Genomic DNA, 13,259 nt, shown 5'->3' with positions numbered 1-13,259 from the left:
TGCTTTCCGGCGCCAGGCTAAGACCTTTTTATTTAAAACCTATTTTAAGTGTTAATTTATTATGTAGGATTTTAAAAAAAATTTAAGCCGAGATGCACCGGGTTTTAATATTTTTAGTGTATAATTTTTGTATGATTTTGTTTGTTTTTGTTTTTGTTGTGAACCGCCCCGAGGCTTTGTTGCGATGGGGGCAGCATAGAAATGTTTTAAATAAATAAATAAAAGACAATCTTCCCTCTGGTTCCACCTGGAACCTTCGCAACTCTAGGCACCCCTTGGAGTTTTCAGCTTGGTCCACTAGTTCTGCAGGCTATTTGAACCAGCTGAGACTGCGGAGGAGTCTTCCGCTCTCCTCACTTGCAAAGCTTCAGCTTCGATCTATCAGGCTCCCAGATTGGCTTCCCAGTCTTCTGCTGCTTTTCTTCTTGGCTGACATCTTGCTCCCCAGCCTCTTGCCGACACCTCCACATGCCAAAATCCGCTGGGCAAACACCCCTAGTTGCCTTGCACAGCCCCTAGGGATGTGTGGATTTCCTTCTGTGTTTCACCAATTATCAGACACCTTTCATTCAGTCACCCACTCAATGATGAACTGGATTTTTTTTTTTTTCAGTTTCCTCAACTTATGTTCATGTGTACTTGTGCAAATTTGTACTTCTGGAAACTTGCAAATCTCCCCCATGCACAATACTCCCATGCATATTTTCACATTTTTGTCTATGGGAGGAAACACACATTGTAAAAATTTTCTATGACTATATTTGCAGAAATTCCAGAAAGTAAAAACCTACCCACAAGTCCAGAGAATCTGCATACCTCAGCAAAAGCCAGGTAGCTACAAAATCCACAGGTTGGAATCACAGGAATCTGAACTTGTTCGAATCCACTCTGTCATCACTAACAACTTCTTGTATTAATTTCACTGAGAACCTTCCTATCAGTTTTGGAGTGGCCAAAATTCTACCATACCACCGCTGTTCAATCCCAGGAACCGTCAGTACCATTAGAAAGCTGAGCTATTCTCCAGTCAGCCGGCACCGGGCCTGATCCTACTTTCCAGAGACAAGCCTGGCCTCATTTCTCCCTCAGTGGGATCAGTCATTGCTGTGGTTCTGGCACACCATATTTGTAATGTAAATCACACATTTTTCTTTTCAGTCGCTGAAACAAACCCCAAATGTCTCCTTAAAAGAATGTCAGTTTTCACATTATTAATGTTATTTGTATTTGTTTAATTTCTATACCAGCCAAAAGCTGAAGTTCTCCAAGTGGTTCACAGCAGTTCCTAAAATGAAAGGTGCAGGATCAATATCCCTACATTTTCAGATTGTGGTACTGTCATCATCTCTTTCTCCTCTTTTGCTTCCTTCCCTTCCCCTTCCTCTTTGAGAGAGAATAACTATGAGTATTTCAAGATACAGCAACAAAGCAGAGCCCTTCCTAATCTGATGACCCTTTTTTTGCAGGTGAAAAAGGAGGTTTGTCATCAGGAAGGGTGAGGGAGTGTTTGTGTGTGTGCGGGGGTCGTCCTCAGGAGCTGCACTTCAGACTGCCATTCTACTCCCCACTGTAGAAAAAAGGTCGAATTCTCTGCCCAGAGAATGACCCAACATAGAAAGTGAATATAAAATCATCAGAATTAGCATCAAAAAAATCGACCCAACCCTCTTCATAATGCAGGGCCACCCAGATCTTCCCGGGTTCTTTTCTCAATGTCAAACGGACTGGCTCAAGGGCAGTAAAAGCTAAGGCTTGACAAGGTGCATCCAGGCCAAGGTAAATCTTCCCCACAGCCCAGATCCCTTCCTTTTGACCCAGGCTGACATACCCCTTCCTGGTCATAGTGCCCCTTGCGATGCCAATGGCCCACACCGGTGCCTCCAGTGGGACTTCCCACTTTCCCTTTCCCTGCACCTCCGCCTCCCACCAATGTCTTCCTGAAGTGAAATTCCTGTGGCCCAAGACAGAGTTCATGTGGTCAAATCTCTCTGGGTTGTCGGTCTTTTCCTCAAGTAGTACATCCCATCTCACAGTCTTCAGGTCCTTTGACAGAAAGAGTTTGTGACACGCCGTGTCTGGATCCATAGTCACTCTCACTACAGGACAGAAAGAGAAAGGACACGGCAGCATCTCAGGGGTGGTCTTCAGTGGCTGTGCAGTCACTCACAAGGGCCCCTTTTATGCAGGGCTAACTTGAATCTGATGTATATGCACAGAACCAAGCAAATGAAGAAATAACAGCCCATTGACTGTGTGCTGGCTCCAGGTTCAGGGACGGCAGACTCTGCCTCCCCATGGCTGGAGAACCAGGTTAAGAACCTTGGCGGGCCAGAGACTGCTGAGGAAAAGAGGCCTTTAGAGCAGGTACACTCCAAGGCAGGCATGGCTGGGCACCTGCAAAGGGGGCACACCCTGGCGGGGGCCCACTAACAATGAGACCCCTGGCTGGCTGCCCCCCTTCCCACGGCAGCCGTCTTGTTCATCTGCCCTTTGCTCGGGCCTGACAATGAAGATGGTGAGGAGGAGCTCCATGGTCCGCTTGCAAGAAAGCGGCTGTGATGATAGAAAAGAGGAGGTGTGGAAAGAGCCGCTGGTGACCATGGTGGGGAGAAGGGAGACTCCCTGAGGGAGGGGGCCCTGTGGAGGGCGTTTGCCCAAAGACCCTCTCCAGTACTCTCCATTTGGACTGGTGCCATTTGAGTGTAACTGGAGAAGGGAGTGGAAACAGCAATGTGTCCATTCGTTCCTAAGTAGGTTGACCAAAACAAATTATATTGCCTCCACTTTTGGCTTGCCAGGGGTAAAACTCCAGCATAACAGAATACCTTGCAGAAAAACTGGGACTGGACCTAAGGGCTTGTCTACATGAGGCAGTTTGTTAACTACATCAACGTTTGCTTTCATCTCAGAACTGAGATCTGAGAGGGTTTCCCTTCTGGCTTTTCTGCAACGTGACCTCTAGGTGGCACAGTGGTCTGACAGAAAAGCAAACGTGCATGAGTGGAAACGACGCATTCTTTGGCCATCAGAAATACTATGCCATTTACCCTGCTCTAAAAAGCAAAACTTGAGGAGAGAGCTGTTTACAGACTGGAGGGTTACAATGTCCTCTAAAGAACCTGTACACAACCATGAGTGGGAAAGGAGAAGCACACAACAAATGCCTCATGCAGAAAAGCCCCAAGATCGTATTTTCTCCTAACTGACATGCGAAGAGGTTGGAGTACTACCCAGGCTGTTCTTCAGTCATTAATAACTTTGGGAATAGTGCTGGAGAGATTTTGCTTATTGACTGAATTTATCAAATGATTTGTACACCTTTCAGCTCCCAAATGAGCTCTAGGCATTCTTGGGGCGGGGCGGGGTGGGGGGGCAGATTTAGAATGTCTTCATTCTGTCATCTTAGTGATGATGGTGGTAAGGGAAGAGACATACTCCCAAAGCCAGGGGATTATTGTCCCTTTGTTGATTTATTTTTTTGATGAGCAGGGCAGTGGCATCCAAAAGAAGCCACCCTCCTTCCTTCAACAAAAGAGGGAACAGGGGGACCGGGGAAAGCAAGATGCTCTTCTGCTTTCCCGCCTGCCTGCCTCCCCTCCCCTCCCCTCCCCTCCCCCTCCCCACCATTCACTTGACTGAGAATGAGTGCAGCTTTCTCTTCCTCAGAAGGGCCACCAACAGGGAAATAAGGGGCAATGTTTTCCAGAGGCATCTTGTGGATGCTTGCAGGGCAAGTCAGATGCTCCTCAAAATGGATGTGAGGTGTTATGCAACTACCTGGAAGTTGGAGCACTCCCAGAGGTCTGTACTGAGGCCCTTCCTTAGATACCTACACCCACTCTTTTTCTTTTTCGTAAGCCGCCCAGACAGTTTTAGTATTGGATGGCATATAAAAACTTTAAATAAATAAATAACCTTCACAGTTCTGCATGGCCTTTTTTAGATCAGAGTTTTTCTGCGCATAAATTCTGAGTCTCTCTTCCAGCTTGGGAGGAAGGTCCACTACATACTGTATTAAATTCTTCTCACACCTGAAAGGAGAAATAGTCAGGCCTAAAGGACAGTCATAGAACACCATTCTCCTAAAATTTTGCAGCATTCTTGGTAAGCTAAAGAGGCTCTGATCCAAGGCTTGCTTATGGGTAGATGTCCCCAGCTTGCCAGGTTGAAGCTTGAGATCTTTTGAAGGAAGATCCTGTCAATTTCATCGACTTCTGCTCCAGTCAATTTCACTCTTAATAGGGGGAACGTTGGGATGGAGGATCCACCCTTCCCTTAGAAGGGATCAGAAGCGTTGCAGAAGACTTCAGGACTTCTGCATCAAGCTTTAGATCATCTGTGAGACCCCACTCTCAGAGGAATTTCTTAGCTACTGTTGGTGGGATGGAGGGGGTGCGAGGGCAGAAAAGAGAGGAGCAGCTCAGGTGCAGATCTAAAGCAAGAGCCCACAGTTGAGTGGCAGAACCGTGACTTCACGGATACCAAAACCTTGTGTGGTCTTGTCAGTTGAATGGATCTCATTCAATGGAGCTCCAGAGAAGCATCTGAACAGCTGGCTTTCATTGCCGTGTGCACCAAAAGCCTCCCAACAACACAACACGAAAGAGAAAGATGTGACTGTTGTGCAGTGCTGAGGAAAAGAGTGTCATTCACTTTTAGAGGTATTCCAGTGAGACCAAAGCTATTCCAAGCTAAGAGTATGAGAAAAGGGGGAATGTGGAAAACAGCAACATACCTGCTTAAGCAGTTTGTGATGTCCTGAAAGACAGAAAGAGAAATGGATCGTATGGACCAAACAAGCACTGTTTCCTTCCTGACCTCGCAGGAATTCCTTTGCCCCTTCTTGCTGTATGGCTGCCCCCAGGATTGTGCCCTCTTTGCTCCAAGAGACCCGTGGTTGTGTTAACACTCACCTGCAGGAATTCAATTGCTGGCTGCAGCAGCGTCTCCTCCCTCTCTGTCATCAGCAGGCTGAGCTGGGAAATCTCCTGAGAGAGGTCAGTGAGCGTCTCTCCTTCTCTCTTCTCCAGTTGATCTAGCCAGAGGTGCTGCTTCTCCTCAAGGAACTTCTGCATCCTCTCAAAGGCAGACCTGACCTCCTGTTTCTCCAGCTCCAACTGTGTCTGGGGGAAAATGCATGGAAATTAATGGAGAGGCAGAGGTGGAATTCCGCCTCTTGGATGCACGCCTCAACGGAGTGAGCAGAAGCCGAGAGCGATGCCACCGGAAGGCCGGGCTCTCTCCCTAGGCCAGTCTCCTGGCAGGGTCACCCAAGGCAGAATGGACAAAGCTGAAGCACCAGACAGAAGCAATGGAGGAGAAGTGGTATCTCTGCTGGGGCTGGATTGCGGAGAAACTCCTAAAGAGCAGCTGCTGAGCAGTAGAAGGTCACACTTGAGGGCGACACTGGAGGAAGATCACTCACACACAACAGCAGTGAAGCTCAAGCTAACGCTAGCCCAAAGAGTAAGCCAGTTTAGAATCTTTCTTACTCTGAAAGCCCCCTGTTGAAATAATCCCGAAGGAAGTGAGAGAAAGGGCTGGACGATGCGACTCCAAGGTCGGGAGGCACTCAGCCAGCTGCTGAGGAAAAGCGAAGGACAGGTGCCAGTAGCGCTGTTGATAATGGCGCCACTAGATCAGAGCCAAAAAGAAGCCCGGTGGCCGACCTGTGCAGAGGTGAAAGGAAAGTCTGACGCCGCATGACAAGTACAATTCGAGCATGGAATGCCAGAAGGATGAATCAAGGCAAAGCGGAAACTATGAAGCAGAAGAAGCAGAAGAAGTAGAAGCTGACTCCCTAGTCTAACACACCCAACTAGATCCTACTGCCCCTCTGATTATCACAGAATCACAGAAGAGCAGAGTTGGAAGGGGCCATGAAGACCCCTGGCTCCAGCCCCCTGCTGCTGCAGGACACCACGTTACACCATCCCACTCAGAGGGCTGCCCAGTTACTTTCTGAATGTCTCCAGTGCGGGAGAGCCCACCGCCCCTCCAGGCAGCTGGTCCCACTGTCCTATTGCTTGGACAGCGAGGAAGCTTTTCCTGATGTCCTGCCTGAACCTGGGTTGTCGCAGCTTGAATGGATTCTTCTGTGTCCTACACTCTTATGAAGTCGAGTCATGCTAGCTTGTTAGCTACAGGTTACACAAAGTTCATTTTGCTCTCATACTTCCCCCTTCCCCCCAGCAAGGAAATTCAATACGGCTGTTGTGCTTTAACTATGGCTGCAGTGTGGGAAAGAGAATGTGTGGGTGTTGGGTGGGGGGGTCAATTTCTGCAACAGCATCTAACTGGAAAGGAACTTCACATGGACCTCCCGCCCTCTCAGTCATACATTTTGGGCATCCTGTTATGCTTCAATCATGAAATAACAGGTTTGCATGTTTGAATCAAGCTGTTGAACAACACATCTGCAGGCACAACGCCAAGAAACATTTTGCCTCACTGTTGATAGCACGCAGAAGTCTAATAGTTAACACCAGCCAAAAAAAAAAAGCACCATTGCTCACAAATACATTGGTCCCATACATGTCTACTTGGACCTTAAGATCATTGTCTGAGGTCCTTCAGACAATTCAGGAGCCACCTTTAAAGGATGTCAGGAAGGTGGCTACCTGGGGAAGGGCCTTCTTGGCTGTGGAACCCTGTTTATGGAACTCACTCCCCAGAAAAATATGTCTGACACTGATGCTTTACATCTTCCGGCACCAGAACAAACGCTTTCTGTTCTCCCAGCATTTTAATTGTTAAATAATGAATTATTAAACATTATTATGTTTATTTTTATATATTTGCTGGGTTGTTGTTTGCTTATTTAAATATTTATGTTCACTTTTTTTTCTTATTTATCTTTCTTTTTTCTTGCTGTCCAATTTAGGTGCTGAATGGCGATTGTGTTGTATGGTACTGCTATTGAATTGTATCATCATCATCATCATCATAATTTTGTAATGCTGATTATATTGTATTTTAATCCTGTAAATAGTTTTGAGAGCCAAACTGGCTATAGAGAATAGTATACCAAAGCTTGTATAAATAAATAAATACTTACCACGGTCCACTGAATTCTCTGCTCTTTTGCCCGCCTCTGTTCCTTGAGTTTGTCAGCCTTTTCCTTCAGAGATTTCAGATGGTTCCTGATTTCTTCCTGTGGAAACAGAAAAAGATTTTACTCTGACAGCATGAAATGGAGAATCTAGATAGATGGACATCCTTAACATTGACCTGGTTCATATAACCAGTGAAGCCCACACTGGCTTCTTGTATCATCTGAGCCCAGCAAGGATGCCTTAAGAAACCACCCACAATACAAGGTTAAGTTTGAGTGGAGTGCTATGTCATTAAATCATGGGTTGTAGTTGAAACATGGGTTATTGTATTGTCTGAACCATAACAAACTATGGTTTAACAACAGACAACCACTACAACCCACAACAAACCACAGCTTCTCTTCATGGATTGTTGGATTCAGACAACACAATAACCCACATTTCAACAACAACCCACACCTCACCAGCAGCCCTTACTAGATTCATACTAAGCCCTTGAGTACAGCTGAGTGTGGCTTATCATGGCTGAACCCACACCATGGACTCTGGGCATTTTGTTCATCACCCTGACAAGCAACCCTCACCAGGTTCAGACGACACAAGAAGCCATGCCTGGTGAGAGCAACACTATGCCGACCAGCCACTGCACAACCAACAGGTATGAGATGTTTAACAATTCAGGATAGCTTGTTAACCACTTGTCATCATGTGAACCATGCAGCTAGCTTAACGAGGCAAAATTAACACTTCAAAGGAAAATGCTTCCTCTCTATAATGAGAGGGTTCCCAGGGCATATCCCCCTTCGACTTACTTTTTGTTTAGAAGATGCATTTGGGGCCCAGCAGGCAGACTCAGAGTTGGATATACAAAGCTTTATCAGTAGTACAATGAGTTTTTAACCCCCTCCCTGCAATCCACAGAAATGCTGTCTAGGCTTTGTATCATCTGACCTTGATCCTGAACTAGAAATACTGTATGGGCTCATTTAGAAGTGGAACAAGGAGGGGATTTTTAGAATTGGAAAATACACCAAGTTGTGAAAGAAATGCGACTATTCTGCTATACCACAGTGCCACCTAGTGGTTAGACGGCAGAAAAGCAGAAGAGGATTTTTTAATTAAAATATTAAAAAATAAGACATATTATTTTAGTGCTTTGCTCTCAGTTCTGCAATGAGAATGAAAGGAAATACACTGGATCAAATAGTCAATTAATAGCCTCATGCAAAAATCTCCCTCTGAATAGTCAGTGTGCTCATCCTCTTTTATTCCTTTCTTAATCTGATTCCTCCGCCAATTTTCATCCTCTATCGACTTCCCCTCTCACTTTCCAGCCCCATTTGCTTCCTTCACTGACCTTGTTGCCCATTTTTTCTTAGAATATATCTGTCTGGATGGGTAGAATATATCTGTCTGGATGATCATGATTACATTTATAACCTGCCATTTTTTCTCTTGCAATTAACTTGCCTTCCTCTTCTCCTTTTTATACTCACAACACCCCTCTAAGAAAGAGGAAACTGAGAGTCTATGATGGACCCAAAAGCAGCCAGTGAACTTCATGACCCAGGACTCCAGAAGCCAAGTCCAGCACTCTAACCACTATGCCACACTGCCTTATTTCTGCTGTGATTCTGTTTGGTGGGTTAGGTGGCAATGGAGAACTTTTTGTCTTGCTGTGAGTCAATCAGTGTTTTGCCTGGAAAAACTCAGTGAAATCTTAACAACAGCAGTGCATCCAGTGCTAGTCAGTGATCTGATAGGCATTTCTGATCCGATAATGAAGAGGTGGGAACTGATCGACAGACCTTCCCCTTTTACTTGGGGAAACGTTCAGGCCACTCTACTGGTGAGCTGCTCTTTCCCTCTTCTCTGACTTGCCTACTTAGAGCAGTGCTCAGTTAGATGGGAGCATTGGTGGTATAGTGGTTAGCATAGCTGCCTTCCAAGCAGTTGACCCGGGTTCGATTCCCGGCCAATGCAAGTGTCCTTTGCTTTTGGACATGCACATGGTAGGCATGACATGAGCAGAGCTGGCTGGAGCCGGGGGTCAGACTAGATGGCCCGGGAGACCCCCTTCTGACTCGCTCTGTTTCTATGTTTCTAAATGCAATCAAAAATAAGCAATTTTGACAGAGGCCTAAAAGCTGCTCACATCAAGTGTTGGCCCAAGACATCTAGAGGACACCAAGTTGGGGGAGACGGGGCTATAAGGCGACCCCAGATGAGGATGCATCAAATCTTGACAGGGAGTAACTCCCTGCTTTCCAAAAATCAGTTGCAGTCTTCCCCCCTCCATCCCTATCACTGGAAGTGGCAGAGAGAGGCCAGAAATGACTACACCATCTGATTCCCAGTAATGCTCTGGGAAACCCGGTGCTTGAGAAGTATGTTTCCGCTTTCCCAACAGAATCACTGGGGCTGTGCGTGCAGCCAAAATCATGGTGTGGCCCTTGGGAGGGGCTACTAGAAGCTTCACGGGGGAGGGCGGCTCTGTGGGTTAAGAGACCAGAGTGAGAGCTGGTGGGGGCTACCGGCCCGGCCCTTGGCGGACCTGAACTCTTGTCCCCACTTCACCATGAATCCCACTGGGTGACTTTGGGCCAATCGCTGACTCTCCGCCTAAGCCACCTTGCAAGGTTGTTGTGAAGACAGCATGGAGAGAGCGGGGAGGACCACGCAAGCTGCCCAGGGTTGCTTACAAGAAAAAGCAAGACAGGATACAAATGTAATACTTGTAATTAAAAAACAAACAAACACGGAATAGAATCTTCTACATATTCAAGCAGCATCCATGAAAAAGACACCAATAATTTGTGGCCCGAGTCTACTGTCTTCCCAGCTGGATCACTCCACCCCTCCCCCCCCCCCCCCCCATTCCAGCCCTGCTGCAGAGCCAGCAGCTTCTCCCCTTTTAATTCTAGCAGTGGGAGGGGCTTCATGCTTGGGGGTGGTTCCTTATGCACATCACATCTTTTTAAAGAGGCCCCTTTAGCCTCCCACCCTTTAACAAGCTTTGCTCCGTTTTACCTGGTGCCCCACTTCATCCTTGGGGGCAGGCAGGCTGTGTTCCCTTCCGCTCTTTCCTGATGAATGGAGCCTTCCCTGGGGCATCAGTTCTGCTTATTGGCCCCTCAGGACTCCAAGGTGAAGCTTTCCCAGCAGATGGCTACCCAGGTGCATCTTTTGTCCCTTCTAAGCCACAGCAAGAGCTCGCTACCTTATTTCCCCCCCCCCTTGATGAGTGATGTTGCTTTGCAGAGCATCTCTTCTGTCACACCCCCACCCCATTTTTGCAAAATTAATGCCTCAGGTGCACGCAACTGCTGCAGTGGGGGAAGCCAGGTGAAGATTTCTGCAAAATGTGCAGTGTTCGTGCGGATTCAGGAGCTATCCGTGCATGCCACATACCCAAGAAAACTCTTCTGCGCAAAGAACCTAACAACTTATTTTTTTAGTTTATAATGTTCAATTTTAGATGCTTTAATATGTGTGGTTTTATTATTGTATTTTTGGATGTTATAATATGTAAGCCGTCCTGAGCGCTTGTGTGGAAGCTGGCTTAATATGTAAGCCATCCTGAGCACTTGTGCCTGGCGACAGTGACACATGCGTTGGTGACTTCCTGACTTGACTTCTGTAACGCGCTCTATGTGGGGCCCTTGAAGACGGTCCGGATACTTCAATTGGTTCAGAATAGAGCTTCCAGGCTGCTGACGGGGACTGGCGTTACGTTCACATGACTCCAGTCCTCCGTCAGCTTCACTGGCTTCCCATTGAAGTCCGGGCCCAATTCAAGGTGTTGGTGATGACCTATAAGGCCCTAAACGGCTTGGGTCCTGGTTACCTGAAGGAGCGCTTACGTCCATATATGCCCGCCCGCCCCCTCGCCCCCTGAGATCTGCGGGAGAGGCCCTTCTCTGGGAACCCTTCGTGAAGGAAATTAGGAGGGTGAGTACCCGGAGGAGGGCTTTCTCTGCAGTGGCACCCAATCTATGGAATGCGCTCCCCAGAGAGGTCCGCCTGGCGCCATCGTTATTTGTTTTTCGGCGCCAGGTGAAGACTTTTTTATTCAAATGTCATTTTAACTGTTAATAGTATTTATTTATTTTATTCTTTGGCCAGGGCGACTTAATTTATACTGTTAATTTATATTACTTTAAGGAAGTTTATTTAAGTTTGTGAGCTGCCCCGAGGCTTCGGCGAATGGGGCGGCATAGAAGTTTCCTAAATAAATAAATAAATAATAAAGGACGGGATATAAATGCTTGCAATTAATTAAAAAGCAAACAAATAAATGGAACGCACTTGTTTCCCACAGCCGTGGAAATTTTCTACCTTGTACTCTTGGGAAGCCTCTTCTATAGGAAGCACTCGGTGTCCGTGGCGCTGCCTTGATCTGTCACAAATCGGGCAGACGGGCGCCCGACCCTCCCGGCAGAAGAGCTGCAGGGGCCCCTCGCGCGTCGCACTCGCTTCTCCTCGCTTCTCGCCTCCTGCGGTCCCGCGGTCATTTCTGCAATGTTTGCCAGCGGCTGGCTTGGCTTGAAGTTCGCTTGCCGAACGGCTGCTCAGCCCCGAGGTCGCTGGCTGCATTTGGTGATGCAGCCTGGGCAGAAACGGAGCCCGCAGTCTGTGGTGACGAGATCTTCGAAAAAATCTAGGCAGATGCGACACGGCAGTTCAACGCAAAGACTTCTCAACGTGGCCGTCACCAGTCACGGCGCTCTGAGGGTAAGAGCACTTTTAGTTTCGTTTCTGATTTCAAACGGACTCTGAGTGTTTCCCTTCCTGGAACATCTGAGTGGAAATCCACGGCATGGGGGAGCCCCTTAAACAAGAGCGCTAAAGAGCCCTATCTATGAGGGGGCGGGCTTATTTTAGCATGGGAACTGAATACACGCAAGATTTGCGAGCGCATTCCCGTCCTGGAAGTGGCGTTGAATTAAATTCGGACCCTCCCAGTGCACCTAACCCTGATCTGACACCCACAATATTCCTAAAAGAAGCTCGCAGTACGATTTTTGCGCACCATCTGGCAGATTTGCATGATCTTAATTTACACTTTACATCTTTAGCTTTGGCTCGGAAACAGCTGCGGCTTCACCCCTCTGCCCCCACCCGCGCCCCAGAGTCCCGTGTCTTTCACAGCGGTGGGGAGAAATCCTTCCCACTCGTCTCCTTATTCAGCAGCGGTATTAAATCTAGTCTGGGAGTTCCTGGGGCACAACCTTGCATCCTAGCTAAGCATTCTGACAAAACCTGTCCACTTTAATTTTAAACATGTCTCAACTGGTCTTCAAAGAAATGTGACCCAAGAATACTGCCTATGAAGCAATGATGGGATTTTCTAGAAAAAATATAATACCTGTTAGAAACACTCTTTCCTTTAATTCGGAAAAGGAAAAAAAATATTCCAAGCATGCAGAGTTCTTTTTGAAACTTTATTGCAACAAAGGGAATTGGAATGGTCTCCTTCCCATCTTCCAGTTCAACTCTGCACAAATTCAAATCCCATTTTATGCCCTGCCCCCGGCCGTTTCTTCCCTCTTCTTTTTCTCCCATTCGTCAGGGTACTGGGAGGTTAAAAATCTTTTCTGTCTGCCTATCCTGTGCCACTGATACCTGTTCTTCCCTCGCACTTGGTCCCTCCCAGGTGAATTATAATGAGCTTATTTCTATGCAGGGTGTGTTTGTTAATAGTCATGAGGTCCTGTTATCTCTTCTAAGCGCCAATTTCCTCACACTGTGCTATCGGATCTTAGCCCCCCTCCCTTTAGACTAAGGAATTTTCTTTGTTACCTTTTTTTTTACCCTTCCTACTTCCTTGTTTCAAATTATCCTTTCACACCAATCGATTCTCAATAGATTTCAACATTGTATACTTATTTTCACATATCCAGATGGCCTTAATCTAGAGAACAATTCATACGGTTTATACCACTCATATCTGGTTTCTCTCTTTCTCTTTAGACACTTTCAGCTTGTAGCATTCTGCCCTTCCACCTTTAGTTATTTAACATCCTAGTTATTAATAAGGGCAGAAGCTGAAATATTTAGCCCAATACATATATTTTGAAATCACTCTGTCGCTAGTATAAATCAATATTTATCTGTATATAATGTTATGGAGTGTATTTCTTTCCTGTGTTAAAAGCACAGTTAAAGGTTACAGGAAGGCCAGGGACTGCAGACGTCTCCCCG

The 13,259-nt window shown here is 46.7% G+C and overlaps 1 protein-coding gene and 1 non-coding gene across 5 annotated transcripts; one reads left to right on the top strand and one right to left on the bottom strand.

Annotated features, from left to right (window-relative positions):
* Positions 1-1,211: 1,211 nt before the first annotated feature.
* Positions 1,212-11,776, bottom strand: LOC123021441 (zinc finger protein RFP-like). 4 transcript variants are annotated; one of them, XM_044426164.1, is made up of 7 exons: positions 11,542-11,773; positions 11,364-11,511; positions 7,058-7,153; positions 4,914-5,123; positions 4,736-4,758; positions 3,916-4,031; positions 1,212-2,096 (listed from the first exon to the last, which is right to left on the bottom strand). In XM_044426164.1, exons 1-7 carry the CDS (start codon positions 11,649-11,651, stop codon positions 1,558-1,560), a joined length of 1,242 nt encoding a protein of 413 aa, XP_044282099.1. In that variant the 5' UTR covers positions 11,652-11,773; the 3' UTR covers positions 1,212-1,557. The 4 variants fall into 4 exon arrangements, with proteins under 4 accessions (XP_044282099.1, XP_044282097.1, XP_044282100.1 ...); XM_044426162.1 differs by having other exon boundaries at positions 11,364-11,774; XM_044426165.1 differs by having other exon boundaries at positions 11,394-11,774.
* Positions 8,967-9,038, top strand: TRNAG-UCC. The gene has a single exon. It is a non-coding gene; the product is annotated as a tRNA-Gly (tRNA).
* Positions 11,777-13,259: the final 1,483 nt, after the last annotated feature.

The sequence above is a fragment of the Varanus komodoensis genome, unplaced genomic scaffold (genome assembly GCF_004798865.1).
Source record: "Varanus komodoensis strain SLA01 unplaced genomic scaffold, ASM479886v1 scaffold160, whole genome shotgun sequence".
Lineage (NCBI taxonomy): Eukaryota > Metazoa > Chordata > Lepidosauria > Squamata > Varanidae > Varanus > Varanus komodoensis.
The sequence above is the reverse complement of the archived record's forward strand: the minus strand, read 5'-3'. Positions and strand labels throughout refer to the sequence as shown.